The sequence below is a fragment of the Rhinolophus ferrumequinum genome, chromosome 8 (genome assembly GCF_004115265.2).
Source record: "Rhinolophus ferrumequinum isolate MPI-CBG mRhiFer1 chromosome 8, mRhiFer1_v1.p, whole genome shotgun sequence".
NCBI lineage: Eukaryota > Metazoa > Chordata > Mammalia > Chiroptera > Rhinolophidae > Rhinolophus > Rhinolophus ferrumequinum.
Genome location: NC_046291.1, coordinates 10,060,297 through 10,084,874, shown reverse-complemented (window position 1 = coordinate 10,084,874; position 24,578 = coordinate 10,060,297). Strand labels below are relative to the sequence as shown.

At 38.9% G+C, this 24,578-nt stretch overlaps 1 protein-coding gene across 1 annotated transcript in view; it reads right to left on the bottom strand.

The window, feature by feature from the left end:
• The window catches only part of COL4A4 (collagen type IV alpha 4 chain), a 118,230-nt gene that overhangs the window by 88,323 nt on the left and 5,329 nt on the right, over positions 1–24,578 (bottom strand). The window contains exons 2-5 of the mRNA XM_033112034.1: positions 16,921–17,064; positions 12,755–12,925; positions 9,832–9,874; positions 5,595–5,672 (exon numbers count right to left, since the gene is read on the bottom strand). Coding sequence (XP_032967925.1) covers positions 5,595–5,672; positions 9,832–9,874; positions 12,755–12,816 — 183 coding nt within the window. The 5' untranslated portion in view covers positions 12,817–12,925; positions 16,921–17,064. The remainder of the gene's footprint in view (positions 1–5,594; positions 5,673–9,831; positions 9,875–12,754; positions 12,926–16,920; positions 17,065–24,578) is intronic.

The window sequence follows — 24,578 nt, the reverse complement described above, 5'->3', positions numbered from 1 at the left end:
CCTCAAGCACCTACATAAGAAATCCTGCAACTGAAGACTCATTCTTTTAACTTGCAAGTTTTTCATTCTTCAAAAATCAAGGTTAATACTCCTGACAGAGGGAATACTTTAACAAGCTCCACCAGAGTTGTAAACTGGCAGCTGGTGGGCTGAACTCTACCAGGAAATTTGTTAGACACTATGTTTTCGTAAAAAAATAAAAATAAAAAAATTCTGAATTCTGATGCCTTTGCATGACAAATGCATCGTCCATTTCCCCGACAGTCCCCAAGGCCTACTGTCACATCCTGGGGTCCCCTCACTCAGGTGAGTTGCTGTCCCCTGTAGGCACCTGGGTCTGTCACCTTAGACAGTGTTTCATTTATCAGAGAATTCTCCAATAGAGATCAAATGAGCTAGAGAGTTAGTTCTTGGAGGAGAAAGACATGGCAAGAAAAAGGAGAAAGCAGAACCCAAAAGATAAGGGGTTGGTGACAGACCAAATATACCCACTTCTCAGTTGTCATTGGAACTTGCCTGCATCAAGATATAACATCATTGACTTATATGAACTTTGGGACATAAAAATAATTGCACTGAGCCATGTATGAGGCTACAGCTACAGAGTGTACTACAACACAGCTGTATGAGAGATAAAGAGGCTGAGTTCTAGAACTTTGTGTGCAAATAATTTAACATGAAAACTGTTAACAATAATTAAAATTTCTCGAGTAAATTCCATTTTTATCATGGAATGCAGGCTCTTAGAAGTGTAAGGAACGAGTGAATGAGATTGCAGGAAAAATACTTGTACATTTTTTAGCGATTTAAAATTCCCAAAGGAAAGACTGACTTGCAAATGTGTGATTTTGTTTCCAAACCAAAAAAACAACTAAGACAGGTCTTGAGTTTTGAGTCATTGGACCTCCTTGTATGTAAAACCACTAAATTATAAAGTTGTATTTATTTCATATAGTTGCTATACTTCCCTGAGTGGAAAACAATATGAATATATTTTATTCTAGAAAAAAACTATAGAGGGTATCTTTATTATCATGCCAATTACTAATGCAGAAGGCATAAAACGTCGCATCCTAGTCTATAAAGACAAGTAATTTTGTCTCCCACAAGGAGATAACCATCAAAAACATGGACGTTTCCTCAAAGTTATTACTGGCCATACCTGAAATTCACAAAGGAATTTGAACTATGTGAGATGACTCATTTCATAACAGGTTTTAAATGCTGTGTGTCATGGAAAACTGGGGGGATGAGTCCCCGCTAATTCTGTCCCCTCACTCTCGGAGATGGCTGGCGTCGTTACATGCATGCCGCATACATCCTGGCCACCAGCTCAGACTCCCAAATCCTGTCCAGGCTGGAGTCTGAATTTTAAGTTACTGACTTACATATACACTAACTACCTATTACATGGCATCTATTGGGATCAAAGAAGTACCAACAATGACCCACAGTTCTCAAAGGAGAGAAATAAAAGTAGGTAGCTTACGTTACTCTCGTGTCCACTAGGGGCCAGGAACCCACACAAACGTATCATATGTTTCCGAATGACCACCTTTACGAAGTATGTGTTTACAATCCAATCAAGAGGCTCAGGCAAATCCGAACTCAAAAGCAGAGCTCTGAGCCAGAGTATGAGAAGTACCATGGAAGGAGACCAGGTTCCCACCAGGGGACATCGCGCAGTGGCTGGGATGGGAAGGAGGCCTTGTGGGGAGGCACGGTGGGGGTGCATCTCCACTGAGCTCCTTTGGGGAAAACAGGAAAGACGGAAGCAGAGCGGAAGTGGGAAGGCATTCTAGAAAAGGGTAGAGAAGTGAACAGACTATGTTCAAGAGTGAGTGAGGGGCCCACCTAATACAGGAGAGGGTTACAAAGGGAAGTAATAGTGATTACGGCTGGAAAAACGTGTTGAGGCGAGACTGTGGTCCTCCAGTGGTACACTGATGACACTGAACTTCAATTCTGTCCACATTGAAGCTGCTGCCCTTGATTCTGGGCCTTAGATACATCCCCGCTCCCCCTCAAACTCTAGGTTCAATGTCCAGTGAAAACCCTAACCTCAGTCATTCCACGGCATGGGGCAGCCTGGCTTCCCAACAATTGCTTTAGAAGCAGTTTTGATTTGGGGCCTGAACAAACTACTCACTCAGGCATTAAGCCATAAAAGAGTACACAGGAATTTCTTTCTTAGGAAAGCCTGGCTTTGCCACTCAGGGGCTGTGCCACCTCAGGCAGATGCTCAGGCCTCCAGAATTTGGTATATTCCTGTTTCTATAGTCCACTTTGAGCTGTCACTGCGGCTAAAGAGATGGTACGGGAGTTGGCTGGCTGCTGAGGACTTGGGAGAGCCCGCCTCCCAAGCCTCCCAGTTATATACAGACTCCACGCTCCCAAATTCCCAGCTGGAAAATGTCACCAGCAACGAGTAGCCCTCCCTTGGGACCCATCTGTCTCAGGAAGAGCAGAGGCTGATTGGCGTTCCCCACACAGCTCTCTGTGACACACAGAAATGGCGACACAGCCAGCGGAGGGCAGGCCCTCCCGGGAGCCCTCCTACCCCATAGGCTGACAGCTGTGCTACAGGATGCAAAAGGCACCCTCCAGGCACACGACTGCTGTGACTGCTGATCAGCCCAAGGAAACGGGAGAGAAAGGGTGTCAACATGAGAAAACCGAGGCTTGGGCACATTAAAGTGTCCACCCGAGCTCACAAAGTCATGACTAAAACTGGTGTTTGCACCTCAGCGTCACCATCTTCTCATTGATCCTGGAGCAAACACTGGGGTGGAAGCCAGATACCAGGGGTGCTTGCTGTTTCTCCCACATACTAGCAAGTTATTCAAAACTCTTGGAAACTTGGTTCCTTGTATTGACAGATGGAAATAACAATTACACCAGCCTGATGGAGCTGTGGTAATCCTTTAAAGCAAGCTTCCCCAACTTTGGCACTTGGGGACAGATAACTCTTTGGTGTGGGGACTGTCCTGTGCCTTGCAGGGTACCAGGCAGCAGCCCTGGCCTCTGCCCACAAGGACCAGTAGCACCTTACTCCACCCAGTGTGACAACCAAAAAATGTCTCTAGACATCACCAAATGTCCCCACTAAAACAACTCTCGGCCTTATTTATGTCTGAGGACCACACCACACAGGCTTTATCCAGCAACTGTTCCCCTTTGTTTTGTGGTGTCCCCATCCTCTTCCTGCCACAGAGCTGACCCATCCATTTTCCTTGGGTCTCAAGCTCCAAGGATCTTAAAATTTAGATGCACTAATTTCCTTTCCTTTTCATTTATACAATATTAACTTGTCTATATTAACAACCTCACACAAAATCCAGGCTTTTTTTCCCCTTGAATAATGTGTATGTTTATAAGGAAACGACTAAACCCACTTTTCAGATTACTACTTTTTATGTTCCTACTTAAAAAAAATTTTTTTTGAGATATAATTGACATACAACATGATATTAGTTTCAGGTATACAACACAATGATTTGATATATGTCTATATTGCAAAATGATCACCATAATAAGTCTAGTTAACATCCATCACCACACAGTTACCAATTTTTTTCTTGTGATGAGAACTTTTAAGATCTACTCCCTTAGCAACTTTCAAATGTAAAGTACGGTATAATTAACTATCGTCACAATGCTGCTACATTACATCCCCAGGACTTATTCCTTTTATAACTGGAGGTTTGTGCCTTTTGTTTTTAAATAATATCACGAAGTACAAATTGCCAGTTATAAAAATAGTCATGAGCATGTAAAGTACAGCATAGGGAATGCAGTCAATAATAATATAATAACTGTGTGTGGTGTCAGATGGGTACTAGACTTCTCGGGGTGATCACTTTGTAAGTTACATAAATGTCTAATCACTATGTTGTACACCGAAACTAATATAATATTGTATGTCAACTGTAATTGAAAAATAAAAATTATATCATGAAAGTGGCTTGAGAAAGCTCAAGCTATATTCTGATCACTGAAATTTTTGAAGCATTGCAGAAGAAACAAAGCAGTTGAAGCAGAAGGGGATTTACCTCAACATAAGCTCTAGACCAGGGGTATCCAAACTTCTTTCAACGTTTTTCACCAAGAGCCATATGCGGTAAAACACACAAACAGCCGGGCCACTCACTCGAGGTGAAGTACGTATTGCCTCACCTGGTTTATTTAAGTAAACTAAATATATTTTTGGAATTTGCTGCAGCCCAATTAAAAATGGATTGCAGGCCGCAGCTGGCCTGCTGGCCGCAGTTTGGACATCCCTGCCCTATAGGGTATCTGCTTACAGGAAAAGAGCTTGGCAAAGGATCCCCATACATACTGCACTCTTACTATGTGAAGATGAAGAGATGCTGTAGGAGAACTATATGGTCCCTTCTCTCAGGAAGGTAGCGTTCCAGGGTCTTGTAGACTGATCTTTCCTGGATTGTCCTTTTTGAAGGTCAAGCCCCATAGGATTGATTTGGCCATGTTTCACTAGAATCATTGCTCTGACTCAAAAACTGTCCAAAGCTTCCAAAACATATTCCTTTCTTATAAGACTGTGGCCATATTTTTAATCAAAATAATTGTTTGATCTCTCAGCACAGATGAGTTAGTGGGCTGCCAACTGCTACTGTCAGAATATAAGGGAGCATTTCACAAGTGTTCAAGAGACCTGGTATGCAGTAATCAAAAAGGTTCTTGCACACTGAAGAACAGAATCTAGTGTAGTCAGTAAAAGCACCATCCTGGGTGGACATCAGCAAGACACTAAACTACTCTGTGTTTCTGTCTTCTGCATAGCAAAGTCAGTACGATAAGACAGCAAGAGAGCTGTTGCCAGGAATCAGGGAGCTAGTAAAGCATTTTAAGCACATAAAGCCTGGCACATCAGAAGCACGCGAGAAATGCACCTATCGCCTTGATTACAGAACACAATTCCACAGGATTTCAATAGGTATAATTCAAAAAGGTCTTGTGGTCCAATGTCCAGAAATACTACTGTAAACAAAGTTAAGCGGCTTTTTTCCCCCCACTCACTGCAATACTTCTGAGAACCTTCAAAATGCTGATGTGCAACATGAATGTCAAGATGGCAACCCAGTACATATCGTTTAACACCGGAACTCTTTCTGCATAAGGCAAGTCACATGACCAGTGTTGTATAAAACACTGGGTGATTCACTGCTTCCCAGACTATCTCTAAGCCTTACACATGGCCTAACATAATTGGGATTGCTTACCAAATGTACAGAATTTTTATTATAAAAGATAGAAACCTTGCCGACTACCACCACGTGCTAAGAATCTGGGACTACGTAGTGTTAAATAATCACAAGGGTTCAAAATTCAATTTGTTGTCCATGTTGAGTTTTAAAATTTTTTAGCGTGCTAAGAACACTTGGCATGAGATCAACCCTCTCAACAAATTTTTAAGGGAACAATACGGTATCATTGACCATAGGCAGAATGTTTTACAGCAGACTTCTACAACTGAAGTTGTGCAAGTTGCTTAACTGAAATTTTACGTCCTTTGGTTAGTAACTCCCCATGGCCCCTCCCCACGCGTCCATGTTGATTTTTACATCACTTACCCGAGACCCCTTTTCAGGAAAGCACTGGCAAACAGAGCAGTCTCTTCCTCCACAAGGACCAATGAATTTCTTTCCACTCTGCAAAGTGAAGCATCTGATTCAGTGTACCAGTACTGATCCCTCAGCTGGATACATGACATATACATTATAACAAGCACGCTTGGTCTCCGTAACTCGTGAAAATTCCACAGTATAATTTTCCCTGAATCAGTGACAAGAAGAGACTAATATTGATATGTAAAAAGGCAAAGAATGTACACTGTGGCTTGATAATAAAGAGGGTTGATGTTAGGTGAGCAAGAGTATAAGTTTATGTGAGTTAGAATAAATTATGTAAGCTCGGATTTTTGTTTTTCTAAAAGGCTCCTTCTGGAAGCCACTTTGCTTTAACCAGACTCTTCTGCCATTTTTCTCTTCTGATAAGATTCATTTACTAAGCTGTAAACAATCTTAGCACATTGGTATCTAATTTAAATTATAAGTCCGGCTTTTTTGGGGGAGAACCTCGTGCTTTACCTCCAATCAGCTAGGGCACGTCTCACTCATCCAATCCCTCTGGCTCAATGCTCTGGGCACAGCCTTCCACTTCGGGTTGAAATTGTTCTTCCTACAATTTGCTAATACTCCAAGATGGCTCCTCTAATGTGTCTCTCAACCAGAAAACTCCTGAACTTGAAAAATTTGGGCGCTTTACCTACTTTTAGCTAACTTTTCTTCAACACTCTCTTTAGAGAGTTGCTCCACACTCACATATTTTGTTAACTTTAATGCTTCCTCCAAACACTCTCCCACACACACAACCTCCACACGCACACACACATGCGTGCCCTTTGGGAAAAATTAGGCCCTTGTTCTCACAAATCCTTGTTATCTCTATCCAGAGTCATCAGTCACTTCAGTACAAAAGTATATTTACAGAGTTAACTGTTTCCATAAGTAGATCCCTTAATGACAAACAGGCCCCATAATGCATTGCAGTGAAAATGAGCTCTAAGTGTTCATTCACAGACTTGGGGCTGTGGGTTGGGAGTGGTGCTAAAAGCAGCTCTAGGTACGAGGAGCTGAGGGCACAGATAGAAGTATCAGTAAGGAATCAGGGACAAACTTTGCCTAGTTCATGATCTTACCTAGGCCAGCCCTCATTGCAATGTGTAAGACATTAACCACAGATTTCTATAATTGATAGATCTTTTTCAATTCAAGCTGTAAACTTAAGCCTTTAGACCAATGTACAATGGGGAAACATAGACATTTAAACCAATATTTATAGTTCTCATGGAAGACATATATATGTATACATTCATACCTATGTATATATACAGGTATGTATGTGCATATATATGAAAGTATATGTGTCTATATATGTATATGGGAGGGAAAGTAATCTATCCAGCATGTATTTTTCTTTTTAGTCACACAATACAATTTAGACTTCTTTTATTCTGGAAAAATATGCTCAGAAACAATCCAAAAATAGTATCTTTACATTAAGCATTAATAAAGAACGTACATTTATAAACAACACTCTTAAGGGTCATTGAAAATATATAAGAATTTGAACCTTGACAAGAGCCAAGCAATTAGATAATTTAAGTGTAAAATGTATTTGAAGTTTCAGAAATATATGCCTCTTGAGTTCTGAGCAACATTGTTATCTACAAAGCAGAAACATTCAGTTCAAAACTTTGATAAGGTAAAATAAACAAATAAATAAACAAATGTCCAGGACCAGATCAGGACAGCATGAAAGCACTTAAACTAACTAGTCTGAACTTGGGTTCATTTAAGGTTGGGTTCATCAGTGTAGTATCAAAACAACCAGAGAGGGGGAAAAAAAGAAGGTCAGTTGATTAGATGACTTGGGAATAAAGGCAAGTTTGTTATTTTATTGTTTTTTTTTTTTTACTTAATTATGCCAAGCATCACTGAGACGTTTATAGCAAAATCACATGTCAGAGAAGAATCAGTTTAAAACAGATTAGCAAATTCTAATAAAGAAACAGAACTAGTTGTATATAAAGCTTTGACTTGAACTAACAAAAGCAAAAAGCAAGAAGTGATCTTAGTCTCTACAAAGTTGTTCTATGTTAGACATATCCCAACAAACATCACTTTAATAGGGGGAGGTATTTATTGAGGAAGAAGCTTCACCTCACAAAAGACTGCAGAAACCCATTAAAAGAAGATAAAGACTATATTTCAGAAAAGTCACCATTCAAAGTATAAACCATGTTCACTGGGAGTACACTGGTATTCTCAAAAACCACTGTTACTATTCAAAGAGGAAAAGGGAAAAGTCACTATCTGCTTTATCTCAAATATTTTTAAACAAATATTTATTGCATAGAAAGTTCAAGAAAATAAATTATTTTCTAGATTAGTGATCTGTCCTATATTTGTACGTCTATTTTCTTTTTCAAAAAATAAATAACATATGCCCATGATGAAAAATTCAAATAGTACAAGAGAGTATAATGAAAAAAGACATTGTCTCTTCCAACCTTGGCTTCCTATTCCCTTGCCTAGAGGTAGTCAATCTCTTCAAATAGGTGTCAGGGCATGTATGAGCACATTCATACAATCACACACACACACACACACACACACACACACACACACACACACACTTCTTTTGTGTGATTTTGGTCTTGTTTTATTTTTACCCAAATGTTATATTCCCCTATACCTTGCTGTTTTCACTTAATAAGATGTCTTCAAAATCATTCTGAAATAATACATATGGCTATCCATCAAAGTACTATAACTTATTTAATCAGTCCTTATTGATAGTCATTTAGCTATTTCCTTTGTTTTGCTATTGAACACTACCCTGCAACCAGTATTCTTCTGCATTTATCTTTATGCACAAGTCAGTATAAATATGTATGATAAATTCCAAAAAAGGAAATTCCTATGTCAACAGGTATATACCATTGAAATTCTGCAGGATAATTCCAAATTGCCTCCCATAGATATTGCATAAATTAATATCTCTACCTTTAAAACCCAACTACAGTATAGCCACTTTCTGTGTGATCTCTACATACACAGCCTGGTAGGAGGAGCCAGGCTAGCTAGAACAATCTTTGGTTCAGGAATTACATCCACTGATATGAAACATAAGAAACTAAGAAAGTGAAATTTAGGACTCTGTCAACTTCCATAATAGAAAAAAGGAGAGGGTCCAAGATGGCGGCTTAGGTAAACGTTATGCCTACTGCATCCTGGGATCACACCAAAATTACAAATCAATTATAGAACAGTCAACCTCAAGAATCATCTGAAGACTAGCTGAACAGAACCACTATAACTAAGAATATAAAGAAGAGGCCACATTGAGACTGAGAGAGAAAAAAAAGAACATAATGCAAAAATAAACTTAGGAAAATCAGGTGAGAAAAATATTTTTAAAAATCCACACACATGTATTTCAGTATGTTTCCATTTATTATTTCAAGTGATGCTCGCAAATGCATGTGAACTCAGTTGGATGAGTTTTATCATCCCTACTTACTCAGAAGAAAACTGAGTCTTGGATAGGTTAAGAGATCAGTCATTGGCAGAGCCAAAAGCCAAAGGCTTCTCATTCCTGGACATGTGAGCTTTCTGCTCCCGACAGGTAGGAAAAGGAAAACAGAAGGCAGCTTTTCTTTTATTTGCTTTGAAATGACCTATAACAACCTGCATCACAGAAACAACTGGGTGGATCCAAGCTGGAGGATAGACAGACAGAGAGATGTGTTCACTAGAGTGATGTAAACCAGTCCAGTTGTCTACAGATCAACCTGAGTTATAGGCTCCCCATAGAATTTCCCAGAAATGTCTGAGGTTGGGTTTAATAACTGAGATTCTTTAGCAAGAAGCAGAAGAAAGAGATCTTATTACAGAATGTTCCAGGCTTATCTTTTTCCAAAGTTAAAATGTTCAAATTTAATCTTATACTTCTTGATATAATCTTGGAATGGCCCAGCTGCTTCCTGCCCAACTCCAAAAAAGGTTTTTAAGAAAGGGTTATATTATAAAATAAAGAAATCTCCAATGCCAATTGAAGGCAGTTTGGTAAGCAGTCTTGACTATAAAATATAAAAGAAACCTTAGAGTTCACCTAGTCCAACCCTTCATTTTATAGATGAGAAAACTGAATCCCAGAAAGTGATTTGTGTAAAAGTATAACAAACATAATGCGCTCAATAATGTGAATTTTCAACATGCGATCAGAGCTAATTAATGTACTTACCCCATATACGTGTTGTACAGAAAAGACAATAAATATAAGTGACCTACGAAAAAGCAAAACCACAGATTAAACTGTTCATTTTCATGCAAACTAAATGGAACAGAAAAAGAACACAGGAATCAATTCCAGAAAGCTTCTTTTTTTATGTCTAATAAGCTGCTGTCACCACCGATTGTCATCAGTGACAAGATAAATGTAATTGTGTCTCGGGCTGTCTTTATTGCCTTTCACCTTATTAATCAGTCAGGAAGTACTCATACCCCTTCAGTGGGGTTCTCATTGTGGTGGGTACCCACGACACTGAAGGTGAGACCTAGCTGGACAGATGAGTGAAGGACTGTTGGAATGAAAACCAGAGGAGAGAGGGAAGGACGCAGCTTGGTTCAGGCACAGTGCAGAGACTAGTGTATCCTGGATGCTATTAAGTGGAGCCAGCTGGAAGAAGGGAGCACGGAAGGAAACCTAACTGGACTGAGAGATGGTTTGGAAGGCAAGGAAAATATGGACTAGCTAGGGAAGCATTTGGTTGTTCAGGGTCTTATAAGTGAAGCAGAAATCCAACTGGAGTAACATCATTATTATAAACAAATTTTGACAGAGGAGAGATGCAACCAAAAGAGATCTCTGTATGGACTGAATATTTGTGCCCCACCCCCCAATGCATATGTTGAAATCTTAACCCCCAGTGTTATCGCATTATGAGGTGGAGCCTATGGGAGGTGAGTAGGTCATGAGAGTGGAGTGCACACAAATAGGATCAGCACCCTCCATACAAGGGACCCCAGAGAACTCTCTCGCCCTCCTTCCAACATGAAGATACAACGAGAAGTCAGCAGTTTACAACCCAGAAGAGGACCTTCACCAGAACCGACCATACCGATACCCCTGATCTCGAATTTCCAGCCTGCAGAACTGTGAGAAATAAATCCTTGTGGCTTATAAGCCACCCAGTCTGCAATATTTGTCATTGCGGCCGGAACTAAGACAACCACTAACGTTCACAGGCATTTACTTCGGTCTTACATTGGTCCAAGAGCTTCCCCCTCCACTCTTAAAACAGCGATGATGGAGTTGGGGCTTCAGGTCACGTCATCTCCAACAGGGGGAGGAGAACTGGGGCCCAGCCTGGTCTGTCATCTGTCTGCCAGCCTCGTTCTTTGTTCTGTGTAGAGTCATCACCTCTGAAAGCTCACATCCCAAATGAGCCTTCCTTCTTCACTCGTTCCTCTTGTGCTCAGAGACTGGTAAGCACGAGAGCAATCCACAGAGCTATCATGCCCCTGGGGACACCCTGACTGGGAGACAGAGAGGGGGCAGGTCTAGCCCACACCTAACTGGCTTGCACACTGAAGTCCCTCTTCCAGAACCTTCTTTTGGAATTCATGACAGTTCCAGTAACAGCCAGGTAGGCATTTCAGTGAAGTAACTATGTAAATTAAGAGAATAAAAAAAACTGAAAGAGGGGTTAAACACTGGGAATAAATTGTTTTAAATCCAGTTAAAGTATTTATAACTACCGTTTGCTGACTGGGTCCTTACCACTTTGGATATATTTGTAAACGAGACTACGTTACATTTTATAGCAGTGTTGGCCTCCATATATAGTCTCATTAAAACTGTAGTAGGGCATGTTTTTCCCACAGTTTACACAAGAGCAGACTGACTCAGAAATGTTGGTAACCTGCTCAAAAGGTCGCAGGCAGAGTGGCATGGAGGCGGCCTGGCTCAGGTCAGGTCTGAATGCCATCACTGTCCCTTCCCTCTTCCTCTGCTTCTTCCTCCCGCTGCTGTATGTATTTAAAAATAAGACAATTCTTCCTTTTCTTCAAAGAACCATTCACAATTAGGATTACTTTGCAGTTTTCTCCACATCCACTCCAAATAAATAAGACTTGACTGCATTTCTGAATTAAATCAATCCCCTTCTCACCACCCTCTCCTCCTTCACTGCCCATAATACATGTTCATCAGCTTCAAAACTTCTCATATTTTTCACTGTTTAACATTTCTCTGCCTTGAATCCCAACATCTTTTCCAATCCCTTCTAACAATCTCACCTTAGTTTCCAACTGTTGCTGGAACACATCATCACAAACTCAGTCTCTTAAAACAACACAATTTTTTTTTTCTCTTATGGTTCTGGAGATCAGAAGTCCAGAACAGGCCTCCCTGGTGAAAATCCAGGTGTTGGCAGGGCTGCGTTCCTTCTGGAGTACCCAGGGGAGAAGCAGGCTGCTGCCTTTCTGGATTCTCAAGTCTGCCTGCAGTCGTTGGCACACGCTATCTTCCACCTTCAAATCAGCAACGGGGGGTCGAGTCTCTACCTGGCTGCACTTCTCTGACCTCTCCTTCCATCATCACATCCCTTCTCCGACTCACTCTCCTGCCTCCTTCTTTCCCTTCTGAGGACCCTTGTGATTACACTGGGCCCAACTCTGATAGTCCATAGTCTCCCCATCAAAAGGTCAGCTGACTAGCACTCTTAGTTCCATCTGCAACCATTAATGCCCCCTTGCCATGTAAGATACTCACAGGTTCCAGAAATTAGGACACACATCTTTGGAGGGCGTTCTCTTGCCTACCACGCTTGTAAAGTACATTGTCCTAACTCTCTTAGTTAGACAGACTTTGCTGCTCCGGACATAGAGGACAGTTTTTGTTATTCAAACCTAGTGAGGAAGAGAGCAGGAACCTGCAGACTTTAGATGAACATCTTCCCATTGGGTGATTATGTGGGTGAAATGCAAAGAAAGGATTGGTGTTTAACAATCAAAGTGAGTAGTAAAATGCCAGGCATAATCCACAGATTTCTGCAACGATTTGGTTTTTTGACCCATGAAGCATTAATATAATTCATACCTATAGAACGAACACTTAGGAGACATTTTTGAATAAAAGCAAGCGATCACACTGAGACACTCACCAGGGATCTGTGGCCAAGGGTTTGTTCCACCTGAAAGAGCATCTTACTAACTCCACACACATGGCTTACTGCACAGTCTGGGCACTTGAGAAAAACTCTGTCAGTCAGTCTTCTCTTCTCTTCCAGATGACTCCCATTTATAAGTGAGGTTCTATGTCCTGGATTTAAAGTCTGTATATGTTAAATATAAATATACCTCTTAATGAATTATAGTGGTGAAAATAATTACTTTCATTATTCATAGTTAGTGATGGCAATATTTTCCAAGGGGAAACTTCAACAGTTTTTTGACATAACCTTTCCTTAGTGATGATGAAACTGAATATCCATTTTTATTCTTAGAAATAAAATATTCTCAAATTCTTTGTATGTCATAAATATATTTTCAAAAAAGGTACATAGCTATAAATATAAAAACGCTTGTAGAAAAATTATTGCTTCATTTTGATAAGTGGAATTTTCCTCTATTTAATCTTTTCCCTTAAAATCCAAGTTAAAATTCACTCGTGGTGGTGTTGTTGTTTTTTTAACTTTTGAAACTAGGAAAGAAACTCTCTAGTATAGACATACACACTTTGCACACATACAGCAAATATACATAAAATATTTTATGTAAAATAGTACAACCGTTGTGGAAATACTTGGGCAGTTCTTCAAAAAGTTAAACACAGCGTTATCATATGACCCAGCAATTCCACTCCTAGGTATATAACTGAGAAAATTGACAATATATGTTCACACATAAACTTGAGATGAATATTCATAAGAGCATTATTCATAAAAGCCCAAAAGTAGAAACAATCCAAATGTCCATCAACTGATGACTAGATAACAAAATGTGTTATATTCTTACAATGGATTCGGCCATAAAAAGGAATGAAGTCCTGAGACATGAATGAACTTTGAAAACATTATACTGAGTGAAAGAAGTCACATACTGTATGATTCCATGTATATAAAATGCCCAGAATAGGCAAATCCATACAGACAGAAAATAGATTAGTAATTGTCAAGGGTTTGGGGGAGGGGAGGATGGAGAAGTACAGGTTTCTTTTTGAGGTGATGAAAATATTCTGGAATTAGATAGTGGTGATGGTTGCAGCATTATGATTATACTAAAAACCACTGAATTATAATCTTTAAAAGAGTCAAAATGGTGATCTTAATTTTGTGAACTATATCTCAATTCAAAAAGAAAAACTATTCTGACTCAAGGAACTCTATACTTTGATAAAAAGCTCTCTTTGGGTCAAAGAATTGAAATGCCTCATTCTTTAAAAGTTTGACTTCTCTGAAGACCTGTACCTATGAGAATTGGGTAGAGAGACAAAAATTGGGAATGTTGGTATTACAAGCTAGTTTTAAATTTCTGGATAAACTAACTCAATGGTGTAATTATGGGAGAGTAGTTTCCCAAGTAAGTGCTAGAATCACATTCCATGATACAGTTTCAAAATCAATAGAAACAGAATCACTTTGAGTGCCCAGATCTTTTCACATCCCCTAATCCATCATTTTAAATATTTTTTAGTTGCATTCTAGAAGCAAGTCCCATTAAAACAAATTATTGTTTTGGTAGGAACACACAAATTGGTTTAAATCATTCAAAATGCACTCAATATTTGAAAGAAATAGGGAACACGGGAAAAAATTAAAGAAAACCAGAGATATTTGCATTTAAACCCCAAAATAGATACATGATACAATTAATCTCCACACATATTGTGATAAAGGTTGCACAAAGGGGGATCTTATTCAAATAGAGTGTTTCTGTGGTCATCTTTTAGAGGGATAATGCCTGATCGTGGATCGTAGGACTAACACCTAGGAGTTTCTCAGTACATTTTGATTGGATGGATGGATGGATGGATGGATGGATGGATGGATGATGAATGATGAAAGGATGGATGGATGGGTGGATGATAATGGATGAATGGATGGATGATGGATGGATGGATGGGTACATGATGGATGGATGGATGGATGGATGGATGGATGGATGGATGGATGGATGGATGGATGGGTGGAGAGTGGATGATAATGGATGGATAGATGGGTGAATGATGGATGGACCTATCAATATGCAGAAACCTAACTGGTCTCCCATTAGTCAGTGGAACTACCCAATGTGAAAGGACACTAACAGTGAAAGGACACTGCTATACTGGGAGAAGCCAAAGGATTTTCATCACCATACACTTAGTTACCATATAAGTTCTACAACAATAGGGATCTTTTTTGTCTTTTTTATTCACGAATATATCCCTGGTATCATAATAGTGCATGAAATATAGTATGTGCTCAATAGATAGTTGTTGAATGAATGGACTTATAGAAGATATTTTGGGATCTTTTGAATGTGAATCAAATATACTCAATAGGGGATGTAAGATGAGGCTAACTTTGTGAGGGAATATATGTGAGGGGGTAAGAGAAGGGAGAGTAAGGAGATGGAGAGAGGAACCAGGACAGCCTTGGAAGAAGTGAAGAGAAACTGACATTCCTACTTATACACGTATGGAGGGCTCTCTGCTAAGAGTGTTGCCCACATCCAGTCACTTAGTTTTCACTACAGTATGTTAAGAAAAGTATTATTTCCATTGTACAGGAAAAACAAACTGGATCAGTTTAAGTAATCTGTACAAAGTCACAGACCTAATACGTGGCAGAACCAAGGCTTTTTGAGTCCAATATACATCCCTGCTCCCACATGACACCTCAGCGTGTGCAGCCTTCAGACTATTCTATTCTCATACCCCCATAAGAATTTTGAGAAACCTATGCACACCACCTCTTCTTCTTTTTTTTTAATTAACACTTAAAAATTGCATGTCTTTAAATAGTTGAAAAAAGTATACTTTGGAATGCTGTAAATGGTGTCCTATAGAATAAAACTATGGCAGCATTATTTTAGATATGGCCAATGGCTCATAATGCCACAGCAATCTGATTTTCACAGCCATCAGTTTAAAATAGATTCATACAAATTCTGTAACAGTTAGGAATTTTACATTATTTTCTTCTTGAATTTGTATTTCCATTTCACTCCAACACATATATCCTAGTGCAATATAATTTTATACTTCAAAATCTTGTATTGATCACCCTATCATACTTCTCTGCAACAAAAGTACATATATAAATTGAATATTTTTTATTTCCTATGCCCACAAATCTCTGTCTTAAAAACAATTTTTTTTTCCTCCTGGATTGGCTTATATTTATGATTAGTAGTATACAGTCCATCAAAAGCATAAATAAATTTAAATCTTGATACACAATCATTAAACATTAAGAGTGAAATTTTATTGGAAATGTAGTTCGGAATAAATGAATGGGGCTTTTTTTGTTTCTTAGTTAGTTTATTTAGCCCTAGATTAATAATACTTCTTACCAGAATGAAACACCTTCAGCAACAATCCTACTTCCATTTTAATTTTTAAACCTGTAAATTCTAATAATCCTTATTCACAAAAATAAGAAGTTGTGAATGGAAGGCATTTATTATACAAATGTCACTCAAATTATATTCCAAAGCAATACAGAATTTAGCATCCAGAATCATCTTGAGTGATCTACCAGCTGATAAGTCTTTCTTCAACTGTGATGAAAGCAACAAGTTAGAAAGCACCTGACTATGTAAGCCAGGAGGAAGAACGCTTTCCGGTCTCAACACCTACATTCACACCCCACAAGCAGTGCTTACACTCGGGGGCAAAGCAGGGAAGTAACACCGGGGAAGCATGAGGGCAGAGGAATGGGGCACCAGGATGCCTTTCTTTTGAAAAGTAGGAGGACAACTGTGGAAGGGGAGGTGAGAACCTGGACCCATGGCCCATTTTCAGATAGAGCAATTCTAAGAAAGAATATACGTAGCAGAGAATCTGGAAATTGATTCCTTTATTTAATTTTCCAAGCTGCTTGCATAACTCTTAAAATCATTTTGTCTCCCAAGGGTCCACGTGTCTCAGTTTGAAGAGCTCTGCCTTGGATGGGCTGCCAAACATAAAAAAAAAACAAAAACAAAAAAGAAAAGAAAGAAAAATGCTCCCTTGTTCCAATTCACCTGGAATGAGCTTCAGATGACTATGTGCTTATACCACAGGTCTGTCCAGCCCAAAACAAGCCCCAGAAGAATCACAGAACCTCTGTGACTGTTCTCCTACCTGAGATGCAGCAGTACCTGAGCAGAGCCCCCATAATATCAGCTGGACACCGTGAACATGGCCATGCAGAGCACCCTGTAGTTCACAAACGCTGCCCACACGTAATCCACAACAATCTATGCGGATTTTCTTCGTCGCAACTGCCTGTATTAAGAGCACAAAAACTTTGGTCTCAACCAAGCTTTTGACATCACTCTCAGAACATCATCCCTCTAACCTACTTTCTTACAAATAAATGGCTGTCATCACATGGGATTGGCCGAGGCAGTGTTTCTACCACTACTATTACCAAAAAAAAAAAAAAAAGAAAGAAAAAGAAAAAAATCCCTCAACAATCCAAAGTGCTATGCCATTGAAAACATACACACACAAATAGCTTTGGGAGACTGTCTACCTGGGAAACATATGCAAAAGTTGTGTGCCTTTCAAAAGACATGACTTAGTTTGCCTGCTGTTATTCTAAGAAGCGGGTGTTTTCTATACACTACTGCATCAGAGCCCTCTCAGCCCAGCTAAGTGAGGGTGTGGCCAGGTTTTCATCACCTGATCCTGTGTCCCAAGCCACATGAAAAGGTTGAAGAAAACTATCTGAGCCAACCCAGAGCTTGGCATGGTGACACAGAACGCTGACTCTGGGCTGGAGGATGGCACCAAAAGATCATCTGGATCAGTCCTCTTGGAAGGCTGAAATTAGGAAACTGAGAAAAGAAAAGGGGATGAGGGAGGAAGGAGACATCAGAGGTGCCCTGAGGTAGAGTTGGGCATTAGAAGGCGGGGACCGGTGAAGGCGAACTGCAAGGCTAAATTTAGAAGAAACAGATAGGCTGAGTAATCCTACAAAGCTGTTTTCAAGAGAGGAAAATGCAAAAAGATAGACAGAGGTTGTCATGAGAGGATGAAAGGCTAGCTCATTCCTGAGGGTGTCCCCATTCCTGGTGCAGGTGTTACTTGGGCAAATTGGCCTGGGCAGTGCGTCCAAAGGCTGTGACACCCCAATAGGGAGCTTACCTGGAGTTCCCCATGAAGGGAAGCTGAACATAAGTGCCCTGGGCCTTTGACATCCCCTTGCTCACCAGCCCAAGTAAGGTCCACAGGCATTTTCCCAGTGTGTATTTGCGTCGGTGATTTTCCAGCATGTATATTCAGCAAATATCACTGTTCTCTTTCTTCAGCTCCCCGGGATCATTTTCTTCTTCACTCATGAAAATCCCGGGACTCCATTTCCCCTGAGACTCCTTACGAGTCTCTGCCCAATGTTTTCCAAATGTTAGGTCTGGGAACGAGATCTGAGGTCTTTCAAATCATAATCTCTACCACGAGGAATTTGTTTTCTCTGCAACCCAGTCTTGAAAAGAAGGACACCCTGCTGGGGTTCTCATCAACTGGGGGATGGGGGTGAGCAATGATCAAGATGGGAGGACCAGATAAACTGGAAACTGAGCGTCAGAATCTTCTAGTCACAAAAGATAGCAGAAGTACGATGTCTTCTGTTTTCCCAAGTAACATGAAGTCTTTGAGTGCTTTTTAATAATAACATTTTTTCATTCTTTCAGTGAAATAACTTCCTGTCAATGCAATGACTACATGTTCTTTTCTTTTAACCTTCCGACACTGAGCTATCTGAAGACTCTATCCAAGACTACATTGTTTTGATGGTTTGAACACCTGTTTGTATATACCTTTATCTTTCCAAAACAGAATTCCTAAAGGCTCAGCTTTTGCAAAGAAATGAGCAAAGGGCATCAAAGTTCAGAAACAGGCTCTTGTCTACCTTGGAGGCTGACATCTCCTTTCAAGACTTGTTAAGAGATCACCTGACCTTCCCGCAAGGTACAAGCTGGTTACTTGGTTTTGCTCTAAAATGCCACCACTTTGGGTTGACTGTACCTGCAGTCTTTCAAAGACTTCGCGTTAGTTTGAACTTTTTAGCAAAACCAGTCAATCTCATCAAATATCACAAGGTTTTTAAAGTGGGTATGAGTGTGTGTGGTCCACTGGCATGTGGCTGGAACTTCCTATTTTCTAGGAAGCAACAGGGAAAAACTTGAGAAGTACTCAAGTAAATTCTTGAGAATGACTCTGAGTTCCAACTTGACTAGAATGTGACTGGATTATGGCCAAGTCCGCCCCCACCTCTCCTTCCCTCCTGGCTCAGTTGAATTATTTGAGAGTGCTGCAGTCCTTAATTGACCTTGGAATTGAGTTTGCTAGTATAGGGCCAAGTGGACCATATCTTAGTTAATCCACCATTCTGCCAACATTGGCTTTTATTGTAGTTTTCCCCTTTGCAGTCTCCTCCCAATATTAATGGAAAATTTGACACTATAATAATGTTACCACGTGGGAAAGACATGGAAGTGATACATGTTCCAAAAATATACAACTGATTTTCAAAACCGGATGGGCCCTCTACCTCCAAGTTAAGAATGACATTCTTGACTCAGAATGCTGTGTGTCTCTTTCCAAAAACATTAATTCCCCTGGTTTCTGGTGGTCTGTGATTTTCCCCTCTGGGCAGGACTGAAGTGACTATCTCAAGTCCCTGGACCTTTCAGACCTCCGGGAACTACCATCGGGGAGAGCTCTGGCAGAAACACCTTATGATCCCATCAGACAAGGCCCACCCTCCCCCCACCCCCCAGCATACTGTGAGGCTGGCATTTGCCTTCATGACTTCTCCCCTTCTCAGCAGAGCCTGGCTGCCTTCCTCTCCTGGTGCCTTGAGCTCTCATGGCTAGGGATGAAAGTGGCGCTCTGGAGTTAGACTTCTGTTGAGTTCTTGATCACTTAGCAGTGTAACCCTGAGCAAGTTTGTAACTCCTCTGAACTCTTGATTTCTCAGTATGTAAAATTAAGACCTGAGAGAATTACGTAAGTCTAAATTAGTGTCTACCACAGTGCCTGACCTGTGGGAGCAGCTTAATAAATATTTATTTCCTGCCTTCTTAATTCATCAAGGAGGTAAAAAGAACTCCCAGCATATTAGAGAAGGGATGGAAAGTTGGGAACTGGGGCAAGCCTGAGCAGACTTGATCTGGAATTGGTAAGATTTGATCTGGGAAGGAAGGAAGGGGTGAGATTTGATCTGGGAAGGTAGATCTGGGGAAATGAAAAGGAAGAGTAAGTTATGACAATCCCTCCTAAAGTGACTTTTAAATACCAGGAAGGAGGAATAATGGAGAGTGATGAATCTTCAGTTAGTGCAGAAGAAAAAGGTATGAAGAAGAAGAATTCTAGTGAGAGTCAGGGTTCACCTAAGCTGACTCTGAGAGGACACTGGGAAAAGGTTGGCATTTAGTTTTATCAGCAAGAAAGCTGAATCCCTCTGCTGTCACCACTGCTATTACAGATACTGATGCATCTTCCCTCTCTTCCTCCTCTATTTCTCCACTGTCCTTCTAGTCATCATCATCATCATAACCATCACCATCATCATCCCATCATAAGAAATTATACTGAGCAGCATTTTCAGAGACCCACCTGTGTTCTAAGCATTGTGCTAAGGGCGTAACACAAACTGCAAACCCTATGAGGTAACTAATATGATTACTTCTTTTTACAAATAAGGTACACAGTTAGTAAATGACATTTCCTGAATTCAATCTCGAAAAGCTTTCCTTATAAACCTCAATACTATACAGCTTCAAAATTCATGGAAATGCATGGGTGAGTTTCCAGGAACTCATGTCTGGGAAGAACAACTTTAGCCATCAATATGGCAGTAGCAGGAAGAGTCAATTTAAAAATGTAATGATGCACTACGATACAAAGACATTCTGCTTCCTGTGAATCCCAGAGAACTAGAGTTCTCGTGCAAAAGTCTTTATGTTTGGAATTTCATATCGGAAACTCCTATAGGACAGTTGGGGATCTTAAAGGTGCCATTTCTAACTAGGATTTAGGAAAGTCAACTGTTAAATTATTTGAGACAGCTGTGAAGGCAAAAGAGAAAGGGACTTTGCAAGTGTCCAAATGAACTTTTAGGTTAAACAGAAATATTAGAGTGGGTGTGCAACTGTTTCATAAGATAAGAGGAAAGCTTTCTCTTGGTGGGTAAGAATTGTATTTATGTGAGTCTTGTGCCTTGTCTAAGCAGAGCTTCATCTCCTTTTCTTCATGGTTGCATTCCTGTCTTCTGCCCGGCCTCTAACTGCCTTACTTCTGGCAGGAGTTGGTTCCTAGAGACTCAGAATCTCTGTAGCAGGTCTTTCCCTAACGGACAAAACTTGTAGACTCCCCTAAGAACGGTTCTGCCACTCTGAAACCTAATAAAGATTCAAACTATGCCATCCCGTAGTCTGCTACAGACCATAAAAACAGTCAGTGTTTCAGTGTGGCTTTTACACATCAGTAAATAACTGAGCAAATACAAGAGAATGTGCAGTGTACTGAATGAGGATGTCATGTGGACAGAGTGGCCAAGATAATTAACAATTGAAAGGTTCACAAAACCATAAAAAATTCCATGATTGATGTAAGATCGCTCCCCCATCCTAAAATTTGGAAATGAGATTATTTTTGAAACTTCAAAAATTAAGGATAAGAAAAGGTCTATACTAATTTTTACACCAAAAATATCAAGCATATAGGAATAAAATAAAATGATATATAGAATCTTGACTTAATATGGAAATTATAAGAAAAAGATTTATAAGTTCAAATCTACTAAAAATGTAATAATGTTTAAAAATTGAACTGGTTTTCCATTAACTAGCCTGTCATTAACCCAAAAACAATATTTTTTCTGGAATAATTTCTCTATATATTTTTTACAACATAAATAAACACCTATGATTATTATTCATTTAAAAGCATCTATCAACCTCCCATTTTGTATTAAATCCCATGCTAGGCACTGTGAATTAAAAAATGATTTTGATTTATCTGAAGTAATTCAATATTACTTTTAAGCACATAGGGGAAAGGTGCATATTGTAATCACTAAAGTAACCACTAAAAATAATGCAGACTGATATAACTAGAAGCCAATAAAAAATTAAGACAGAACACTAAAGAAAATTTGATTAACACAAATAAAGGCTAGAAAGAAGAAAAGGATCACAAAACAGATGAGACAGATGAAAAATAAATGGAAAAATGGCAGACCTAACTATAACCATATCAACTACTTTAAACAAACGGTACTAAACATGCCTATTAAATGGCAAATATTATCATACTGGATTTAAAAAAGAAAAAGACAACTACATGATGTCTACAAGATACACACTTTAAATAAAAAGGCAGAGAGATTGAAAGTAAAAGGCTAGAAAAAGATATACCACACAAACAGTAAGCATAAGAAAGGCAGACTGGCTATATTAATAGCACATAAACTAGACTTTAAGATAGGAAGAAACATTTAATAAAGACCAAAAAGTTAATATATCAGAAAACTATAAATATTATAAATATATGGGTTTAATAATACGACTTCAAAATATCCAAAGCCAAAACTGAAAAACTAAGGGGAGAAATAGATAAATTCTCAAACATAGTTGGAGACTAACTCTTCTCTTCATTATTGATAAAACAAGGTGGAAAGTATCATTATCAATGTCATATATCAATATCTTCTGTGTCTGTCAAGAAACAAAAGATCTGAGCAATACTATCAACCACCTTGACCTAATTGAGATATATATACATATCTCAATATTCATCATATATATGTATGAATATATATATGTGTGTATGTATGTGTGTGTATGTGTGTGTGTGTGTATATATATATATATATATGTATATGATGATAGCCAACAACTGCAGAGTATATATTTTTTCAAGTGGACATGGTATGTTCAAGATAGACCATATGATGAACCACAGACCAAGTTTCAGTAGATTTCAAAAGACTGAAGTCTTGCAGAAAATTAAATTGGAACTCAATAATAAACCATCTAGGAAAATCCCAAATATTTGGAAATGAAACAACACACTCCAAATAACCCAAGGCTCAAAGAACAAACCAGAAAAATTAGAAAATATTTTGAACTGAATGATAATGAAAATGACATATCAAATTTATGGTACACAATTTAGTGAAGAGAAATTGTATCTCTAAATGCTTATATTAGAAAAGAAGAAAAGTCTAAAGTCAGTTATCTAAGTCCCTATCTTAGGTAACTGGAAAAAGAAGAGAAAATTGAACCTGAAGTAAAAGGTAGGAAATAATGAAGATAAGAGAAGAAATAAAGGAGAAAGCATTCAAGCAACAAAGAAATTCAATGAAACCCAAAGTTGATTCTTTGACATTTTTAAAAGGTAAATAAAATGATAGAATTGACAAACTACCAATATTAGATATGAAAAAGAGAAAACTACTACAGACCTACAGATATTAAAAGGATACAGAATCTGCTGTATAATTATATGCCAATAAGTTTGATAATGTACAAGTTATGAACACATTTTATAACAGATGCCAATTAACACAACTGACACAAGAAGCAATCGACAAATCTGAATAGCCCTGTATCAAAGAAAGTCATAATTAATTAAGTTTGTAATTAGAAACCTTCCCCAAAGAACACTCAAGGGCCAGTTGGCTTCACTGATGAATTCTTTCAAACATTTAAAAAGAAATAATACCAATTATTCACAGACTCTTCCATAAAAATAGAAGAGAGAATGCTGGTCAACTCGTTTTATTAGGGTAGTATTACTCGGATACCAAACCAGACAAAGACATTACAAGAAAATGACAGACCACTATCCCTCATGAACATGGACATAACTCTCTTTAACACAATATTAACAAATCAAATCCATATATATGTAAAGTCAAAAGACCTAGGACAGCATACGCTATTTTTGAAAGAGCAACAAAATTGGAGGACTTACACTACCTGATTTCCAGACTATAAAGTTATAGTAATAAGGACAATGTGGTATTAATGAAAGAAGAGACACATATATCAATGGACCAAAAAGACCCAAACATACATGATCGATTGATTTTCCAAGAAGGTGCCAAAGAAATTTAATTGAGAAAGAAAAGTCTTTTCAACAAATGGTATGGGAACAACTGTACAGCCATATAGAAAAGAAAATCAAAAATAGATCCTTACCTCACACCAGGCCTTCAAATTAACTCAAAATGAATCCTTGACCTGAATGTAAAAATACTAAAAAAGAAGAAAACATAGGAGTAATCTTTGCAACTTTCGCCTATGTGAAGATTTCTGAGATTTTAAGAAAAGCACAAGCCATAAACGAAAAAGTTGATAAACTGGGTTTGATCAAAATAAAAACATTCGCTTTTTAAAAGATACCAATAAGGAAACGAAAAGGCAATCCACAGAATGGGAGGAACTATTCATAATAAGTATATCTGGCATGGATCTTGTATCCAGAATACATAAATAATTATTATAATTCAACAGTAGGAAGAGAAACAATGTTAATGGGGAAAATTTTTGAATAGACATTTCACAAAAGTTCTATAAATGATTAATAAGCACGTGGAAAGATGTTCAACATTTGAGTTATCAGGGAAGTGATAAAGCACATTGAGGGGTGGCCGAATGGCTCAGTTGGTTAGAGCGCGAGCTCTCAACAACAAGGTTATCGTTCAATTCCCGCATGGAATGGTGGGCGGCACCCCCGCAACTAAAGATGGAAAATGATGACTGGACTTGGAGCTGAGCTACGCTCTC